Source organism: Glandiceps talaboti, chromosome 10 (genome assembly GCF_964340395.1).
Source record: "Glandiceps talaboti chromosome 10, keGlaTala1.1, whole genome shotgun sequence".
Taxonomy (NCBI): domain Eukaryota; kingdom Metazoa; phylum Hemichordata; class Enteropneusta; family Spengelidae; genus Glandiceps; species Glandiceps talaboti.
In genome coordinates, this window is record NC_135558.1 from 6,856,618 (window position 1) to 6,880,561 (window position 23,944).

Here is a 23,944-nt window from a genome sequence, read left to right on the forward strand (position 1 = left end):
TTGACAAGAAATATTCTTGTTCTTTCTTGCAATATATAAAGCTCTTTAGGCAGGAACCCTATGAGAAGTATGATTGTCTGTTCATAGCTGTGCAAAATATTCATGGTTTTAGTAACCAAAAGTTCTAGGATATCTCTTACATTGAGTGAACTATTATCATTATAGATTAATTCAGCTAATTATAAAGTACATTATTAGAAATGAAATTAACATAATTGTAAACCTAGGGGTTTCAGTAAGTTTCAAAGTAGGGAGAGAACTTGAAAAAGTGTCGGGAGAAGTGCATGCTATGCCCATGCGTGCATGCTATACAAGTGGGAGGGGGTGTCCCCCTCCCATGGTAAGATCTTTGAAAAATGAACACCTTTTGGAGGCCATTTAGAGCACCATTCATAAGTAAAACACAACTTAGTTATATCATAAAAGTATCACTAATTTTAGGGTTTCAAAAGTTTAAATCATTTCAAGTCATATTGACACAAATGATAATGAAAAAAAGATCAAGTACAAAGTATAGTATAGTTTGTTTTATTTATTTACTTGCCCTATGTGGGCTTACCAAGTGAACATTTTGTTCAATACAAATACATCCACTGGGCTTATAATAGTGTATGGTACTATACTATAAACTATACAAGACTATATACTATATACTATGCTATGCTATATACTATATACTATATTATACTATACTATATACTGTACTATACAATATACTGTACAATACTATACTATAATATTCTATACCTATACTATATTATATAGTATATAGTCTAGTATGGTAGTCTAGTATAGTATAGTATAGTATAGTAGAGTATAGTAATGTATACTATATGGTATATAGTCGTGTAGTATAGTAGAGTATAGTATATGGTATATAGTATAGTGTAGTATAGTATATGGTGTATAGTAGAGTATAGTATAGTATATGGTATATAGCATAGTATAGTACAGTATCGTATATAGTCAAGTATAGTATATAGTATAATATAGTATATTATATAATATAGTATATGGTGTATAGCATGATAGCATAGTATAATATAATATAGTATAGTGTGGTATAATATAGTAGAGTAGAGTATATGGAATATAGTATAGTGTAGTGTAGTGTAGTATAGTATAGTATTAAATCAAGTATAGTATAGTATATCATATAGTATGGTATATAGTAAATTATAGTGTATAGTATAGTATAGTATATGGTATATAGTATAGTATACTCTACTATATAGTATAGTATACTATATACCAGACTATACTATATACTGTACTATATAGTATACTATACTATATTATACTATACTACATAGTATACTATACTATACTGCATGTATATACTAAACTATACTATACTAAACTATACTATACTATACTGTACTATATACCAGACTATAATGCTATATTGCTATAATGCTATGTACTGTACTATATATTAAACTATACTATATACTATGTATTTTATTATGCTATATACTATATACTATACTTTACTATTCTGCACTATACTATACTGTACTATACTACACTATACTATACTATAATATACTACACTGTACTGTACAATGTACTATACTATATTATACTATACTATACTATGCTATGCTATATACCATAAACTATACTATTTTATACTATACTATATACTAGACTATGCTATATACTGTACTATATACTATACTATATTATACTGTATACTATACTATACCATACTATACTATACTATACTATACTATACTATTCTATACTACTAGTATACTATATACTATACTATATACCATACTACATAGTATAGTATACTATATACTGTACAATACTATACTATATTATTCGATACCTATACTATAATATATAGTACATATTATATATAGTCTAGTATAGTACATTATATAGTATAATATATAGTATAGTATACTGGTAGTATAGTATAGTACATAGTATAGTATAGTAGAGTATATGTTATTTTGTGTAGTATAGTATAGTACATAGTATAGTGTAGTATATATTATAATATAGTATATTATATAGTATAGAATAGTATAGTATAGTATAATATAGTAGAGTATATAGTATAGTGTAGTGTAGTATAGTATAGCATAGTATATCATATAATATGGTATATAGTAAAGTATAGTATATGGTATATAGTATAGCATATCATAGTATAGTGTTGTATATTATAGTATATAATAGTATAGTATATTATGGTATAATATACTAGAGTATAGTAGAGTATGTGGAATATAGTATAGTGTAGTGTAGTATAGTATAGCATAGTATATCATATAGTATGGTATATAGTAAAGTATAGTTTATGGTATATAGTATAGCATAGCATAGTATAGTATTGTATATTATAGTATATAATAGTATAGTATAGTATAGTATATTATGGTATAATATACTAGAGTATAGTAGAGTATGTGGAATATAGTATAGTTTAGTGTATAGTATAGCATACTATACCATACCGTACTATACTATATACTGTACAATACAATACTATAATATTATTCTATACCTATACTATCATATATAGTCTAGCATAGTATAGTATAGTAGAGTATAGTAGAGCATATGGTATATAGTATAGCATAGCAAAGTATAGTATAGTCTAGTATAGTATAGTATAATATACTAGAGTATAGTAGAGTATACGGAATATAGTGTATAGTGTATATTATAGTGTAGTGTATAGTATAGCATACTATACCATACAGTACTATATAATATACTCTACTATATACAGTACAATAATATACTATAATATTATTCTATACCTACACTATTGTATACAGTATAGAGTCTAGTATAGCATAGTATAGTATAGTATAGTATAGTGTAGTAGATTATAGTATAGTAGAATATATGGAATATAGTGTATAGTGTATATTATAGTGTAGTGTATAGTATAGCATACTATACCATACAGTACTGTATAATATACTCTACTATATACTGTACAATAATATACTATAATATTATTCTATTCCTACACTATCGTATATAGTATAGAGTCTAGTATAATCTAGTATAGTCTAGTATAGTATAGTATAGTATAGTGTAGTAGATTATAGTATAGTAGAGTATGTGGTATATAGTATAGTATACAGTCCAGTATATTGATGGCGCAAATCGAGAGATCTGGTTGATCTAGGCATCGAACTAGCGCGTCTAAACTGAGCGATAATGCACAGTTGGCACGTGTCCAAATTCTGATGTTCTCTCACTGTTCGTCTACGAACAGTATAGTCCGCGCAGGGATAGGGGCACAAATGAAACCAGAAAATGTTGCGTCATATCTTGTTTCCGACAGTTTCAATATACTGGTATAATATAATAGCGATAAACCACCCCTGGGAATGGTATACCACTCGGTTTTGACCAGTGAACGAAATATATTGAGTTCACTGCTCAAAACCGAGTGGTATACCATCCCCAGGGTGTGGTTTATTGCTTAAGTATACTATAGTATAATAGAGTATAGTAGAGTATATGGTATATGGTATAGTGTCGTGTAGTATAGTATAGTATAGTATGGTACAATATACTAGTATATGGAATATAGTATAGTATAGTGTAGGTTATAGTATAGCATACTATAGCATACCTATACTATTGTATATAGTATATAGTCAAGCATAGTATCATATAAAATTAGTATAGTATAGTATAGTATAGTATAGTCAAGTATAGTATCGTATAAAATTAGTATAGTATAGTATAGTATAGTATCGTATAGTATAGTATAGTATAGTATAGGATAGTATATACTAGTATAGTATAGTATGGTATAATATAGTAGTGTATAGTAGAGTATATTGAATATAGCATAGTGTAGTGTTGCATAGTATAGTATATAGGCAAGTGTAGTATATAGTATAATATAGTATATTATATAGTAGAGTATATAGTATAGTATAGTGTATCGTATATATTATAGCATAGGATAGTATTGTATAGTATATGGTATATTATACTATACTGTACTATATAGTAGACTATGATATATACTATACACTGTACTATATAGTATACTACACTATATTATACTATATTATATACTATACTATACTATATACTATAGTATACTATACTATACTATATATTATACTATGCTATATACTATATATTAAACTATACTATACTGTACTATATACTACACTATGCTATTAACTATGTATTTAACTATGCTATATACTATATACTATAATATACTAAACTAGACTATGCTATACTATATACTATACTAGACTGTACTATATACTATACTAGACTATACTATACTAGACTACACTATATACTATACTATGCTATATACTATATACTACACATTATACTATACTATACTATACTGTACTGTACTGTACTGTACTGTACTATACTATATTATACTATATTATACTGTACTATACTATACTATACTATTCTATATAGTATAGTATACAATACTGTACTATACTATATACTAGACTATACTATATTCTGTACTATATATTATACTATGCAGCATAATGCTATACTATATTATGCTATACTATACTATACTAGACTATACTATACTATATACTATACTATACTATACTATACTATACTATACTCTATTATGCTATACTATACTATATACTAGACTATGCTATATAATATATTCTTTACTATATACTATACTATACTATACTGTACTATACTATACTATACTATACACTAGACTGTGCTATATACTATATATTGTACTATATACTATACTATACTATACTATACTATAATATACTATACTATACTGCACTATATACTAGACTATGCTATATACTATACTATACACTACACTATACTATACTATTCTATACTATATTATACTATATACTAGACTATGCTATATACTGTACTATATACTGTACTATATACTTGTCTTTACTATATACTATACTATAAGCTATATACTAGACCATTCTATACTGTACTGTACTATATACTATACTATACTATACTATACGATACTATACTAAATACTAGACTACACTATATACTATACTATGCTCTATACTATGTACCATACTATACTATACTATACTAAGCTATATACTGTACTATATAGTATACTATGGTATATCATACTATACTATACTATACTCTACTATACTATACTATTCTATACTATACTTTACTATATAGTATACTATACTATATACTACTAGTATACTATACTAGACTATACTATATACTAGACTGTGCTATATACTATATATTGTACTATATACTATACTATACTATACTATATTATACTGTACTATACTATACCATACTATATAGTATAGTACAATACTATACTGTATTATACTATACTATACTAGACTATACTATATTCTGTACTATATATTATACTATACTATATTATACTATACTATGCTATATTATATTATGCTATGCTATACTATACTATATACCATATACTATACTATACTATACTAGACTACACTATATACTATATTATGCTATATACTATATACTATACATTGTACTATACTATACTATACTGTACTGTACTGTACTCTACTGTACTATACTATATTATACTATACTATACTATACTATACTATACTATACTATACTATACTATACTATACTGTATTATGCTATACTATACTATATACTAGACTATGCTATATACTATACTATATACTACACTATACTATATTATACTATATACTAGACTATGCTATATACTGTACTATATACTGTACTATATACTTGTCTTTACTATATACTATACTATATACTATATACTAGACCATTCTATACTGTACTGTACTATATACTATACTATACTATACTAAATACTAGACTACACTATATACTATACTATGCTCTATACTATATACCATACTATACTATACTATACTAAGCTATATACTGTACTATATAGTATACTATGCTATATCATACTATACTATACTATACTGTACTATACTATACTATTCTATACTATACTTTTCTATATACTATACTATACTATATACTATACTATACTATATTATACTGTACTATACTATACCATACTATATAGTATAGTATACAATACTATACTGTATTATACTATACTATACTTGACTATACTATATTCTGTACTATATATTATACTATACTATATTATACTATACTATGCTATATTATATTATGCTATGCTATACTATACTATATACTATATACTATACTATACTAGACTACACTATATACTATATTATGCTATATACTATATAGTATACATTGTACTATACTATACTATACTGTACTGTACTGTACTCTACTGTACTATACTATACTATACTATATAGTATAGTATACAATACTGTACTATACTATATACTAGACTATACTATATTCTGTACTATATATTATACTATACTATATTATACTATACTATGCTATACTATATTATGCTATACTATACTATACTATACTAGACTATACTATACTATATACTATACTATACTATACTATACTATACTGTACTATATACTAGACTATGCTATATAATATATTATGTACTATATACTATACTATACTATACTATACTGTACTATGCTATACTATACTATATACTAGACTATGCTATATAATATATTATGTACTATATACTATACTATTCTGTACTGTACTGTACTCTACTGTACTATACTATATTATACTGTACTATACTATACTATACTATACTATACTATATAGTATAGTATACAATACTGTATTATACTATATACTAGACTAGACTATATTCTGTACTATATATTATACTATTCTATATTATACTATACTATGCTATACTATATTATGCTATGATATACTATACTAGACTATACTATATACTATACTATACTATACTGCACTATATACTAGACTATGATATATAATATATTCTGTACTATATACTATACTATACTATACTATAATATACTATACTATACTGCACTATATACTAGACTATGATATATACTGTACTATATACTACACTATACTATACTATTCTATACTATATTATACTATATACTAGACTATGTTGTATACTGTACTATATACTATACTATATACTGTACTATACACTTGTCTTTACTATATACTATATACTATACTATATACTATATACTAGACTATTATATACGATACTGTACTATATACTATACTATACTATACTATACTATACTATACTATACTATACTATACTATACTATATACTAGACTACACTATATACTATACTATGCTCTATACTATGTACCATACTATACAATACTATACTAAACTATATACTGTACTATATAGTATACTATGCTATATCATACTATACTATACTATACTCTACTATACTATACTATACTATACTTTACTATATACTATACTATACTATATACTATACTATACTAGACTATACTATATACTAGACTGTGCTATATACTATATATTGTACTATATACTATACTATACTATACTATATTATATTGTACTATACTATACCATACTATATAGTATAGTATACAATACTATACTGTATTATACTATACTATACTAGACTATACTATATTCTGTACTATATATTATACTATACTATATTATACTATACTATGCTATATTATATTATGCTATGCTATACTATACTATATACTATACTATACTATACTAGACTACACTATATACTATATTATGCTATATACTATATACTATACATTGTACTATACTATACTATACTGTACTGTACTGTACTCTACTGTACTATACTATACTATACTATATTATACTGTACTATACTATATAGTATAGTATACAATACTGTACTATACTATATACTAGACTATACTATATTCTGTACTATATATTATACTATACTATATTATACTATACTATGCTATACTATATTATGCTATACTATACTATACTATACTAGACTATACTATACTATATACTATACTAAACTATACTGTACTATATACTAGACTATGCTATATAAAATATTATGTACTATATACTATACTATACTATACTATACTGTACTATGCTATACTATACTATATACTAGACTATGCTATATAATATGTTATGTACTATATACTATACTATTCTGTACTGTACTGTACTCTACTGTACTATACTATATTATACTGTACTATACTATACTATACTATATAGTATAGTATACAATACTGTATTATACTATATACTAGACTATACTATATTCTGTACTATATATTATACTATTCTATATTATACTATACTATGCTATACTATATTATGCTATGCTATACTATACTAGACTATACTATACTATATACTATACTATACTATACTGCACTATATACTAGACTATGATATATAATATATTCTGTACTATATACTATACTATACTATACTATACTATACTGCACTATATACTAGACTATGCTATATACTGGACTATATACTACACTATACTATACTATTCTATACTATATTACATGTATACTATATACTAGACTATGCTGTATACTTTACTATATATACTATACTTTATACTGTACTATATACTTGTCTTTACTATATACTATATACTATACTATACTATATACTAGACTAGACTATGCTATACTATACTGTACTATATACTATACTATACTATACTATACTATACTATACTATACTATACTATATACTAGACTCAGTATATACTATACTATGCTCTATACTATGTACCATACTATACTATAGTATACTAAGCTATATACTAGACTATGCTATATACTGTACTATATACTACACTATACTATACTATACTATACTATACCATACTATACTCTACTATATACTAGACTATGCTATATACTGTATACTGTACTATATATTATACTATACTATATACTATAAACTATATTATACTATACACTATACTATACAATGCTATATACTAGACTATGTTATATACTATATTCTGTACTATATACTATACTATACTGTATTGTACTATACTATATACTATACTATACTATATACTAGACTACATTATATACTATACTATGCTATATACCATATACTATACATTGTACTATACTATATTATACTGTACTGTACTCTACTGTACTATACTATACTATATTATACTGTACTATACTATACTAGACTAGACTATACTATATAGTATTGTATACAATACTATACTGTATTATACTATACTATACTAGACTATACTATATTCTGTACTATATATTATACTATACTATATTATACTATACTATGCTATACTATATTATGCTATACTATACTATACTATATACTATATACTATACAATACTGTACTATACTATATACTAGACTATACTATATTCTGTACTATATATTATACTATACTATATTATACTATACTATGCTATAATATATTATGCTATACTATACTATACTATACTATATACTATACTATACTATACTATACTGCACTATATACTAGACTATGCTATATAATATATTCTGTACTATATACTATACTATACTATACTATACTGTACTATGCTATACTATACTATATATTAGACTATGCTATATAATATATTCTTTACTATATACTATACTATACTATACTATACTGTACTATACTAAACTATACTATACTATACTATACTATACTATACTATACTATACTATACTATACTATACTATACTATATTATACTATACTGCACTATATACTAGACTATGCTATATCCTGTACTATATACTATACTATACTATACTATTCTATACTATATTATACTATATACTAGACTATGCTACATACTGTACTATATACTGTACTATATACTTGTCTTTACTATATACTATACTATATACTATATTCTAGACTATTCTATACTATACTGTACTATATACTATACTATACTATACTATACTATACTATACTATACTATATACTAGACTACACTATACACTATACTATGCTCTATACTATGTACCATACTATACTATACTATACTAAACTATATACTGTACTATATAGTATACTATACTATATCATACTATACTATACTATACTCTACTATACCATACTATACTATACTTTACTATATACTATACTATACTATATACTATACTATACTATAATATAATATACTATATACTAGACTGTGCTATATACTATATATTGTACTATATACTATACTATACTATATTATAATATTATCTCATTTTATTTCCGCTAGATTTTTAAATTCGGAATGCTGCAATTGAGTGTTGACCTATTTGTCTTTTAAGTTTATGTTTCGCTTCTGTGCTATGATTGGTCTTTTTGGATATAATTGATTTCATATCTCATTGTCTGCTATTACGTCCCAGTGTTTAGTTATTGCATCTCGTAGATGAGATCCGTTAATATAGAGACTCTATGTTGTGTTGAAGACCAATGGGATCTCATTTGTGGGTGTCCAGCGAGATATGTCTCACACTTGCACAAAGTGTATCATCACATGGCATCAGAAGCTACTGTATGTAGTTCCTGAAAATTGGATACTAGTCACTTTACATGTGGTATGTACACACATACTTTGCAGTCTGGCGCAATGCAGTCAGTTGTCGAAGCACTTGACTCGCCAGTTACACAAACAATCGACTATAGCATTCCAAAACCACCACCTGTGCATCTCCTAAAACTATTATGTGATTCTCACGAAAAACACATTTAAATTTAAAGGAGAATTCTACACACAAACATGCATGTGCATTGGCTCTTGGGCATCACCCGAAATAGCCGACATTCCATGAACTGGAAAGTCGCATTATTGAAATCTACACGGATAAAATATCACTCTGGACACATTTCAGGGGTGGCGTTTTCATGATATTTTGTGGCACCCAAGTTGAACTAAATAATCTGAGTGAAAAAATAAACCAAATACATCCAACTTTCAAATTTTCGTTGGAAAGCTCAGATACGGAAGTAACATATCACAATCTACAAATGTCAACGGCACCAATAACACAAAGTATTGGATATCAAAACTCATTCCAATATTTACACAGGTAATACTGCCGCCCGAACTCAGTCTTCAAAGGGTCCATTAAGGGTCAAACGATCAGATACATACGAACATGTAGTAACGAAAAAGAATTTCAAAAGAAAATTAAATTCTTCACCTGGAAACTGGCGAAAAGAGGCTATAATGAAACAGAAATAAATACTAGTAACCTGAGTCCACTATCATAATACTGGCATCTCTATTTGATGAACAATACAAGTAAACTCTGGGCAAACAAATACGGAAATACAACACTCCTCAATACTATACTACAATACACTACACTACACTATAATGTAGTATAGTATATAGTATAGTATAGTATAGTATAGTATAGTATAGTATAGTATAGTATAGTATAGTATAGTATAGTATAGTATAGTATAGTATAGTATAGTATAGTATAGTATAGCAATGTATAGTATAGTATAGTATAGTATAGTATAGTATAGTATAGTATAGTATAGTATAGTATAGTATAGTATAGTATAGTATAGTATAGTATATAATAGTATAGTATAGTATAGTATAGTATAGTATAGTATACTAGTAGTATAGTATAGTATAGTATAGTATAGTAAAGTATAGTGTAGTATTGTATAGTATAGTATAGTATAGTATAGTATAGTATAGTATAGTATAGTATAGTATAGTATAGTATAGTATAGTATAGTATAGTATAGTATAGGAGACCGATTTTTGAATTAGAAGACCGACACTTGAATTAGAAGACCAACACTTGAATTAGAAGACCGACACTTGAACTAGAAGACCAATTTTTGAATTAGAAAAATACGATCGGGTCGACAAAAACTCACTGACCTCCCCCCTTTGACCTCTGGCGCTGAGGGAGTCCTTGGGGGTTGTCGTCCTGACAGATCGGGAGGTTTTTTGTTTCTATTAAGGCAACTTTTAGGTTATTCATAACCTTTGAGGTAATATTTCCCAGCTTTGAAAAGCTAACGTAAATGTAAGTTTTAAATGAGTTTCCCATGTCACATAAAAATGGGCCCGTAAAATTGGTCAGGGACATTATTAATATTGCATGTATAGTATAGTCACCGGTATGTCAGAGAACTTTAGGTGGTCATACCTAGGGTATAACAGAAACTGGAATCTGATGAGATGTGGTGATTTGTAGTGTCAATAACATGACGAGTAGAACAATTTAGATTAATTTCATTTATAAACTATCTATGAAAATTGCCATTACGAAACCTTCAAGTTTGCCCCAAACTGCAATATAAGTAAAGCATTGATTGTGAAACAGCCAAGCATTTACATAACATGTTCTGTAACTAGTGTGGTAGCTAGGTAATACATGTATATGTATATGTATAGTTATGTTTGAAGTTATAAGTAATATTAAAGAATTCATGTAAGAAACAGGGACAAGAACAAATATTGACATGTACCACATTTCAGACAAGGCTATATGCCATTGTAGAAAGGATGTTTTTCTTCAATCACAATTTAAAACACAATGACCACACAAAAACACAATAAAACACAATATCCACCTAAAGTTCTTTAACATACCGGTGACTTTATTATACATATATTAATGCCCCTATACTAATGTTACATGTCTATTTTATGTGATATAGGAAACTCATTTAAAACGTACATTTACGTTAGCTTTTCGAAGCTTGGAAATATTACCTCAAAGGTTATGAATAACCTAAACATTGCCTTAGTATCTCAAGCAAAAAACTCCATATCTGCCAGGGGGAAAACCCCAAGGACTTCCTCACCCCCAGAGGTCACTCATGCATTCAACCAACAATCAGATGCACCAACAACCTTTTTACTGTCATAATGGTATTAAACTTTTCTTAAATATTTTCACCCTATTCTAATTTGAGATGATATTGTCTTTTCAAGATGTGAAATGTTTGCCAAGATAGTCTAAAATTGCCTTAATCTCCAAATCTCCCCTACCAATGATACTACCATTAGATGTGCTGACCTTTATTACATGTATATAATGATGTCATTTAACTTTTTAAGAACATATTTCAACCCTTAGTGTAAGTTATAAAGAATAGTTTCTGATACTTGCTGTCTTGTAAAGCATGGATTAAGTTATTGCTTGAAGGGTCTAAATAGTGTAAATATTGGCTATAAGAGTAAAATTCCTCCAGGGCTTCTAGAGGGAGACCCCCTCAGACCCCCGCCCCCGCATGAGGTGGACATATCCCAGTCTCAAGCTCTTCCGCTCTTACTGTCAAGATGCTATTAAAGTATATTTCAAAAGTATTTCAACCCTATGTAGTTGTTTTTTACATGTTGGTGTTGTCTTGTAAGGCTTGGAAATTATTGTCTGAAAGGGTCTGAATAGTCTCAAAATTGAGGGAAAAAACCTCCAGGGGTTCTAGGGGGAGACCCCCTTGGAACCTTCCTCCCCCCCCATGAGGTGTACACATCCCAGTCTCAAGATCTCCCCCTACCTCTTACTGTCAAGATCCTATCAAACTACTAGTATATTTCAAAAATATTTCAACCTTATGTAGTTGCTTTTTACATGTTGGTGCTGTCTTGTAAAGCTTGGAAATGATTTTCTAAAAATGTCTGAATAGTCTCAATATTGACTTTTCAGAGTTAAAAACCTCCTGGGCTTCTAGGGGGAGACCCCCTAGGACCCCCCATGACAGCTGTACATATTCCCTTCTCAAAGCTTTCCCCCTACCTTAAACTCCTTTTCAAATATATTTACCCTGGGTAGTCAATAATTATAATTATGATAGTGCTATATAAAAACCCGGGATCTTATAAAGTAGATGCAAGACAGTCAAGCAGTCCACACTGAGTCACGATCAAAAAATACCTGTCACTCATGCGAATATCATATATGGGGGGGGGGGGGGGTCATCATGTTTTAGAATTAAGTGATAGGGGGGTCAGCCTGTTTTGGGTTTTACAGATAGGGGGGGTCAGTGACTTTTTGTCGGCCCGATTTAAGAATCCACCGCCCCCCCCCCCCCCAGGCTGGAGAAACTGACCGGTCCCTAAGAAAAGCTGAGAAGGGCTTGTTTCTAGGAATCCAATGAAAAGATGATTGAAAGGAGGAAAAGGAGAGGCAAAGAAACATGAATTCAAAGATGATTTTTTATTTATATACTTTTTTAAATCGACCGACCGACCAAAATTTTCCATGGAAAAAAACAAAAACATTTTTAAACATTAGGATCACCCCTACACACCAACCTTGGTGACACCAGGTCGAATAAATAATAGTGGGTGTCTTTGCGATTTCTTAGCTTTATAATGTTATTCATGTTTTTATCAGATAACATCTCTAGTTGATAAAGTTTTAAATCAAAACTATCGTCTTCTCTGTCTCTTTGTAGCTTACCAACTTTGAATTAATTAGTGCACAGCTAATATCCTTGATCAAACTGGTAGGCTATTTGGCAAATTACTAGTAACATATTTCCATAACCAGTGTAAATATCTACTAACTGACAAATGGTAATACACCAACCGTTAGTCGGATTGGTAGATGTCAGTTAGTGAACTATAATACTTTTTAAGTTAACGTGAATGTTGGTGGCGCTATACAACTGAGAACGCATGAACGTACGTATAAAACATCTTGGTAATATAATTTTGTGTACAATGTATCTGGATGCGTAATTACCAAGTTGCGGCAAACATTAAACGCAAGACGCACATAAAGACCGCCATGCAAATAAACAATAAACAGAGGATACATTGCATTTATTAATCAAACGTTAATACATGTCAACACAATATACTAGGAAATTCCCTTTCCCTGTCTATCTTTCTGTGTAAAGACTTTTTAAGTTTTACTGTTCGTCACCGTGGTCTCTGCATGGACGTACGAGTGGGGTGGGGTGCACGGGGGTGGGGTGGCACAAACAATAATTACGTAATCAAACGCTATATACATAATATATAACTGTCAGTCAGTCGACGTAGGAAGATTACGCAGTGGGGTTTGACCTTTACTTGCACACGACAGCGCATGACAGAACTGGTAACGCTCATGACTGTACCAGACACAGGAGTTGCTAATGATACTCGCAACGCATAGATCTGGTACTCGAGTAGTACATGTCTGCATTTTGCTCCCATGTCGTTTGTAGACCAGTGTAACTTTAAATTTACAGTAGTTCTTTCCTTCATTTTTGGAGAAAAGATACTTATGATGTGCTATATGTCACACCCAACTTTCAAATGTGCACAGTCTCCTTAAAAGTTGTGATATTTTTGGGGGATTGAACATTTCTCATGATCATTCGTCTCTTTTTTAATGTTACAGTTCTGAGTCAGCAAGCTGCTTGGACAATGCTCCCGTATCATCGTCAAAATATTTCCTTAGTAGCATTCCATTGCCAGGTTTCCATTTCGACGCAGACTTCCAGTGCCGAGCTACATACAACGACAACAGTGCAGTTGTATCAAACGAGTTGAAGGATTCAGAGGTAAAACTAACTATAACGACTCTCCAGCATGAAAACAATATTGTGTATATTGTCATATGTGCTACATTCTTGCCAATATTTTGAATTGCACTTTAGTCTAATGGTGTTTAATTTCTTGCTTGAATTTACAGGAAATCTGTAATGAGTTGACCTGTGACTATGGATTCCTGTCATCAGTTTCAAATAAAATCCCACCATTGGACGGTACAAGCTGTGGGTTCTCCAAGGTATGAACTTCTTTTTCCTTGTAAACTGGAAAGATCTGTTGTTATTGGCACGCTTGTTAATCGGCCAGCTAAACCATAGACAATGTCCAGTGTTTCTGTAAGGAGGTAAAATCTACCTTAGTTCACCAGTCATTTTACTGGGTTTCTCCACCAAAATTAAGGTACAATCATGTTTTGAACAAATCACTTGTCCTGCTACAGTACCTAACTTGATCTGACAGAATGATGCAATTTTGCTGGAGGTGTTGAGTACACTGAAATAGAAATATGTTGTATGGATTGATGTCCAAGTTGTATTGTACTCACAGATCTTGGACAGTTAAAAGCATTGATGTACAAGAAAACTTTGACCAGTACTTTTCAGGTTTTTATACAGAACAGAATATCACAAGTGAATTTTTCTCCAAATGTTCAAAAAACAGCTTACAACATCTTTGACAATTAGAGGCATTTGCACACAACACAACTTTCCTAAATACTTCCAGTGATGGTTGCAAAACAGGAAGTCAACCATGCATTTGATCTTCAGATGTTTAGAGTAACAGTTGTCAGTGTACAGGAAAATAACAGTAATGGCATGGTACACTTGTAATATCTTTTGTAGGCGTGTATCAGAGGTTGGTGTATGGACCTGCGTAGCAAGTTGGATTGTGGTGGTGGTCCTTGCCCTGCTCAGTAAGTGAATATATGTACATGTTAATGAATTGTAAAGTTTTGACGTCATAAATTCAGAAAAATTGATAGTTCAGCCTGTTCAGAAAATCTTGAATTATAGTCCCCCCCCCCAAAAAAAAAAAAAAAAAAAAATCATGATGTCCTTCAAAACAACCATGACAAGTGCAGTCGACAACGAAAGTCAAATGCTTATTTCTTTGCTGTTATGCTGAAGATGTTTTCCCATAAAGATGTGAAATTCTGATAACCTGTCGTATGGAAATTAGTAAGGTTGACTTACTCTTTATCAATTTGTTTGTGTTTCCATAGATACATCCTTGGAAGTTGGACAGCCTGTGAATCAACATGTGTACAGAATAGACAGATATTGTGTGCAGAACTTCATGATGATGGAAACACTGTTCTCCTGGAGAATTCAGCTTGTTCAGAACTTGAGAGTGAAGTATCAGAGAGATGTTGCTGTGACTCGGGCCTATGTACAGTTGGAGCTAGCGCTGAAGCAAGGTAGGATTTTAGTCAAGAGAGTTGTGTATGTATAATCATGTATAGTTGTACATTAAGGGTACATTTGAATGTTTGGAGTTATACAGTGGCAAGGCAGACAGGGGATTGCTAATCAATACTTGGTTGGTAATTTACCACCTAGGGCCTGTGCATTGTGACTTGTTTCTACTCACAATCACATCCATATTTGGAAGGGCCTTTAGATATCGGCTTTAAAAAGTTGAACTTCTCTATTTTAAAGTTCTAGAGAAGGCGATGTACTCAACTAAATTACACAATTTTCCAAGGTTTAAATGATTACAAAGCCAACTACACTTCCAGTCTCCCCGACACGATTTAACTAGTAAGAACTGTAAAGTATACTCATTACTGACTGATACTTTCAGGTACCGGTGGTTGGTAGCTGACTGGGGTAGTTGTTCAGCAACTTGTGGTACAGATGTTGTCCAAACACGTACTGTTACCTGCTATGATAGCCAAGCACAGCTGCCTACTGATGTGGAAGACCTGTGTAATTTAGAAGAAAAACCCAGTAATGTACAGGCTTGTGATTTAGATGCTTGCCCTACCTCTACAAGATACCAGTGGATTATTGGATCATTCACTTCAGTATGTATCTCCTTTTTATTTGTACAATTCAGATCTCAAGATTATGGTGGCCATACATAATTGAAAATGAAAAAAAAAACCTATGTATGTGTACATGTTAGTGGTATTTTCACTTCATTATCAAACAGTCTGAGAATAACGTCAAAAGGAAACTTTGAACTGTTTGTTTTATGAAACTTCCAAAATTTCAGCAAAAATGGTAATTATTGATCTGATATGCACTTGTGGGGTCACCATCATACTATCAGTGACATTGTGATGTCAATTTTGAAAAATTATTTTGCAGATTGAAGAAATACTGAGTCAGTCGGTCATATATAGAATTAAGTACAACCACCCTTACAATAGGCCATTGCAGACTGCAAACAGGAAATTGAGAATACAACACCCTCGCTCAAATTGGGGTATCATCACCTCATAGTACTGTTTCTTAAGAGCTTTGTTCCTTGTATTCTGTAGAAGTGTAAATCAGGGATGTTTTTCACATTGTTGAGACATCAAGGAAAGCAGTAGTGTTCTATGATTAACTGAGTAACCTATACCATGTATACCCCCAGGGTGTACACACAGACAGGAAGTGTAGAGCACCACCATGGCAAATTTTGGAAAGGCCTATAAGAGTGGTACTAATAACGCATGTATGATACTGAATGCATATTTCCCAAAGTATGTTTTGATTCTCATTTTTTGGAGTACATATTTTTCCAGAGTGTGAGAATTGAAAAAAAAGTGCACATCGTTGCAGTTGTCTGTGATACCGTTTTGATGATCTGGCTCATGCTATGTGTGGGTGTACTGTATAATTAGTATCCCTGGTGTAGACCTATATCAGGGCAATGGCTCTACATCACTTCCTGAAATCTGTGGGGATCATACAATGATTTAATTCTCATGTACTCAGACAATTAATCTGCTACATACTGTTAGTAACACTGACAGACTGACATGAATATCTTCACTATTTATTACCAGTGTTCAGTAACTTGTGGTGGAGGAACACAGAGCAGAGCTTTAGCCTGTTATGACAGTCAAATAGTGAACATTGTCAGTGATGATGTTTGTACAACCAATATTGGTGCAAGGCCAACAGTAGAAACACAGGCATGTAATACACAAGCATGTGAAGCTGCAGCATATGAATACACAGTGGGAACTTGGGGACAGGTAAGATGCATTTTTTTTACTACCTGTATAGATAGTCTGACAAGTGTATACAACTGTATGAATTCACAGTAGGATATAGGATCTGTGAGATGTTTTGAAATTCCAACTTTTGAATCCCAGGGTCCTGGATTATTACTACATTTATCTTACCAGTGGACCAACTTTTTGTATATTTGTTGTCAGACAACTGTGTTTCACACCAAACTGTTATCCAAATTTGACTTTGGCCTTTAACTTGAAATACTGTCCTGTATTGGTACTTTGACAAGGGTTACATGTATGTTGGTATGTGTCACCTAAAGTAGTACTAATAGTCAACCATATGTCCATTGTAGGAAATAAGGTCATATCGGGAAACTTTGGGTGTTGGAGATAAGAGTTATTTCTCGATTGTAATTTGTATATCACTTTAGTTCCTTTACATGCAGTTGCCAAGGAAGATCAGGTTGAAACTATCATTCATTGTTCAGTGTAGGTCCTTGCCATGGATGCACACTGCTTGTGGAAGTCAACAGACATGCATACATGTATGTAATAGCAGAACATAAATATACATGGTTTGAAGGTGATAAGTTAGCACTTAGGAGTCATGAATATCTATGTGTTGCTACTGCAATCATAATATGTGTATGTGATGATTCTCAGAACCAAGAGTTTACGAAAATGCCTTTATTTCCATGGCAGCATCCCCCTGAAGGTCTGACCTTATGGCTGTTCAATTTATCACTATCCCTAATCATCGTACCCAGTCACTGTCAAAGACACTACTCCCTATAGAAAAAGTAGCTGGACCATGTCTTTAATAGCCACATATTTCAAAGATCCAAATGCATATTCACATCCACAGTGTAGTTTATCATGTGGGGATGGTGTCCAAAGTCGAAGTGTGTCTTGCAACAGCCTGTCTACTACATTTGTGGTAGATGAAAGTAACTGTGTCAGTGAGGGTCTAACAAGACCATCGACAACCCAGGCTTGTAATCTTGGAGTTTGTCCACTAGTACCAACTTATGAGTATTATACTGGTCCCTATGGTACTGTAAGTATACATGTAGAACTACATGGTCTTTATGTGGCTTGCATGTTTGCATGTACATGCAGATGCAAGGAAGTAGTGCTGGGTAGCCTAGATATACTTTGTTACTTACTGCTCCTAATCCACCCTTCCATTAGCTGTTCATACTATTCCTGCCAGCAAATCCTTCCGTAAGTCTTGGGTGCATATACATGTACCATTCCTGCTATCCAGTGTGCCTTCTAAGCCAATTTGATGTGCCAATGACATGCCAATGATATGCAGCAATTTCTTGTGGCACACTGAAAGCTGGTGTTCATATCCCTTATGTGGGGACTCACAAGAAAATTCAGTTTTTACAATTCTGACCAACACCAACAAATGTTTTGTTAGAGAGCACACTGCTGCTGCTATCCTATTCCAGTAGTTGCATGTTAGAGCTAACTAGTGTGTGTTTTTGGATGTAGACAACTTTTAAGAAATCTTTCACGCTGTGAATATATCTATAGCAGCCATATCACATGATAAAGCTGAATACACCATATTCCAATTACCCAAGTTCTGATAATTTCACACTTGTAAAGGTCACAAGAGGTCTCCCCAAATTTTGCAAAATGAGGGCTAGAATTTGGACATGTATATGTATGCCAATATGCATAAAGCCATGAATAAAATACAGATGTATGTGTAAAGGTACTCTGTGTATTACTGTGTATTTAGTAGTACCCCGGGTACTCTGAGCATTACAGTAGTGGTGAGGCATGTTTCGATTACTGGTAGTCGCTTATTAAACAGTACATGTATATAGGAAGAATAACATAAACAGAGTTGTTACTTCATGTCTAATGTCTCTGGCTTGATACAGCTTGTGAACAGCACTCCTAGTGGCCAAACCATGAAATCTTTTATCTCACTGATAATTGGAATATAGTGTATTACCACCTGTGTATCTCCTCAACCACTGTAAAAGGGAAAAATATATAGTAAAGGGATAATTGGATGGTGCAGTTGTTTTAATTTAACTACATGTAAAGTACAATAGAACGATCATCCTGGTGTAAATTTTCAATACAATTTTTTTAACCTTTATGTCTCCAAACATCATTTCATGATCAAGATCTGTATGTAGAAGAGAGATTAAATTGTGACAACAAGCAGTGTTGCAGCCAGCCTTGCTAGATATTTGCTGAATGATTATGCAGTTGCCAATCCAACCCTATTGTTATTTATGCAGTATACGCGATCATTTGGCTGTTGCTTTATTATAGGTGTGGTCATGTTGCTAAACATATTTGCATACAATTTTAGTGTGGGTCATCTATGACCCATCACTTCCAAAAGTGTGGGTCTGGTCCAAAAAATGTGTGTCAAATGACCGAAAAACCCCCTCTGGCTGCAACACTGAACAGGTTCTAATTTAGTCCTAAAGTGACTGTAATACTTTGTCCAATTGATTCTTGGAACTCTGAATGATCTATTTTCTATTGGTTATAAATTATGTTTAAAAAATCACAAGATATTCATTTGTATTAAAGTTACCCACTACTTGCCTGAGTAGAACCCTATGTGATATCCACAGTTGACTAATCATGTCATTCATATTCTGTGTAGTGCTCTGTAACCTGTGGTAGTGGTGTTGAAAGTAGAGATGTGTACTGTAGAGAAGTAGGTACAACTACAGAAGTGGCAGAAGCACAGTGTATTACACAAGGTTTAACCAAACCAACCTCTGTTCAGGCATGTACTTTGTCAGCATGCCCTTCAGCTGTCTATGAATACTACGCTGGACCCTTTGGAACGGTATGTATTCCTGTTTTCTTTCTTTTTACATCACAACAAAAGGAAGCAGTCACCAGAAGATTGCATGTACATATAACATTAGCCTGGCGTTTGTTCTTTTGTCCACAATTTTTTTTTATTAGGCCTAACTATCTATTTATATCTTCTTCTGTATATGTTCAGTGTTCTGTAACTTGTGGAGGTGGTTACCAAACTAGAACTGTGTACTGTCGAGAAGTTGGAATAGACATAGCATTGACTGATGCACCATGTGAAGCACAAAGTCTGACCAAACCAGATGTGATTGGAAGCTGTACTGAACAGTCGTGTATAACAAGCACATATGAGTTTTCTACTGGAGAATGGGGATCGGTATGTATTACATTTACTTTATTTTGATAACTACTGTGTTTTCATTCCACTATTCCACTATGTTCATCCTGTATTAAAGATGATTGAATATGTGTGGCTTGTTGTATTGTTCTATGTCACTGTTTATAGGTTATACTGGTCACCATACGAGTACTGTAGATTTTGGAAGTGGTAAAAGATGTTCCAGTACCAGTTTATTTTTTCCCCTCAGTTTTATACAGTGCAGGTTTTCCTATCAGTGTCACTATCAGTTTTACTTCAGTACACTGTCTTTAACTATAAATATTTGATATCATATATATTACTTACAAGATGTGTAAAGGGGCATACGCTGAGTTTATATGTTTTTGGGATGTTTGGTTCCGGTTACCCGACCCCACCTACATGTAGTTTTCATTACTGACCCTACACTTTTTTTATGTATTCGAGAAAAAAAGTAATAAACTTGCGAAAATTATGAAGTCTTGCAAGAAATAATGGATGCAGAAACTGACATCAATTTAAAAAGACAAAATAAAACTGTTCTTCCAATCTGTAATGGCTGTGATGGGAAGAAACCAATAACACAGAGACCATATGGAAAATAATCGAAAACATAACTACCTGAACTAGACACTCACATATGAAAAAAACATAAATATATACAAAGAATAAAATGAAAAATCCACCTACCTCACCTATTTTAAAATTGAGTGTAATCGGAACCACATAATTTTTTTTTTTGCTAGGCCTAAGCATAACTTTATCTCTATTACATACCTCGGTTCGGATTACAAGTGTAATCGGAACCACACAATTTTCTTTTTTGCTAGGCCTAAGCATAACTTTATCTCCATTACATACCTCATTTCTGAAATGATGCCATTAAAAATTGAATCGCCAGCTTCATAAAGCCCCAGCAGAGACAGTCCTTCCTAATTTGCACATTGATGCCAGATTTAGTCATGTTTGGCAGTGTCATTAATGTTAGGATTTCATTGCCAGTGCCTTACTCCCTGTGGCGATGGTATTCGAATAAGAGATGTGTCCTGCACGGTAATTGGAAGTGATCCACCAGAAATTGTACCAGATGCTTTATGTATCCAGGATGGTCTTACTAGACCTGACGAGGTTCAAGACTGTGTCATAGAAAACTGTGTGTACGAATTCTACACTGGAGAATGGCAAGCTGTACGTAAATATTGGAATATCACTCGTACTGTCCTTTCTGTGATTTGAAGTGTATTTCCAGATCATACTGAAATATTTACATGTAAATGGTGAATTAGATGTGACTGTGCACTTCAAGGATTTACTGGATAAACTGTGTGCATATACAAATATAGCTTTACAGACCAGCAGATATAATTTGTTGTCAAAATACGGGATGCACTATTATGATGATATTACAGTACAGTGGAGTGTTATTATTCTATTACTGATGTCAGTATTCCTTGTTGATAAGATGCCAGAATATCCTGTCAACTGGCCACATTGTTTAAGCAGTATCCTGTAATAAATTATTGCTTGCTGCAATGTCCCCGTGACTTGCATGTTGCTACAATATTCAGCCAATGTTCTATGTCGCTACTACAATGTTACCTTCTCAGCATTCTATGTTGCTGCAATATCCTATTGGCATTCTTTGTAGCTGCAATATTCTATTGGCATTCTTTGTTGCTGCAATATCCAATCAGCATTCTATGTTGCTGAAATATCCTATTGGCATTCTTTGTTGCTGCAATATTCTATTGGCATTCTTTGTTGCTGCAATATCCTGTCAGCATTCTTTGTTGCTGCAATATCCTATTGGCATTCTTTGTTGCTGCAATATTCTATTGGCATTCTTTGTTGCTGCAATATCCTGTCAGCATTCTTTGTTGCTGCAATATCCTATTGGCATTCTTTGTTGCTGCAATATCCTATTGGCATTCTTTGTTGCTGCAATATTCTATTGGCATTCTTTGTTGCTGCAATATCCAATCAGCATTCTTTGTTGCTGCAATATCCTATTGGCATTCTTTGTTGCTGCAATATCCTATTGGCATTCTTTGTTGCTGCAATATCCTATTGGCATTCTTTGTTGCTGCAATATCCTATTGGCATTCTTTGTTGCTGCAATATTCTATTGGCATTCTTTGTTGCTGCAAC

The 23,944-nt window shown here is 31.5% G+C and overlaps 2 protein-coding genes across 2 annotated transcripts in view; both read left to right on the forward strand.

Moving 5' to 3' along the window:
• The window catches only part of LOC144441317 (A disintegrin and metalloproteinase with thrombospondin motifs 18-like), a 37,812-nt gene extending 21,437 nt beyond the window's left edge, over positions 1-16,375 (forward strand). Inside the window, exons 9-11 of the mRNA XM_078130875.1 lie at positions 15,307-15,469; positions 15,601-15,696; positions 16,301-16,375. Coding sequence (XP_077987001.1) covers positions 15,307-15,469; positions 15,601-15,696; positions 16,301-16,375 — 334 coding nt within the window. The remainder of the gene's footprint in view (positions 1-15,306; positions 15,470-15,600; positions 15,697-16,300) is intronic.
• Positions 16,376-18,429: 2,054 nt separating this feature from the next.
• Positions 18,430-23,944, forward strand: part of LOC144441318 (cubilin-like) — a 61,429-nt gene continuing 55,914 nt past the window's right edge. Inside the window, exons 1-5 of the mRNA XM_078130876.1 lie at positions 18,430-18,648; positions 19,496-19,687; positions 21,275-21,463; positions 21,626-21,814; positions 22,799-22,984. Coding sequence (XP_077987002.1) covers positions 18,430-18,648; positions 19,496-19,687; positions 21,275-21,463; positions 21,626-21,814; positions 22,799-22,984 — 975 coding nt within the window. The remainder of the gene's footprint in view (positions 18,649-19,495; positions 19,688-21,274; positions 21,464-21,625; positions 21,815-22,798; positions 22,985-23,944) is intronic.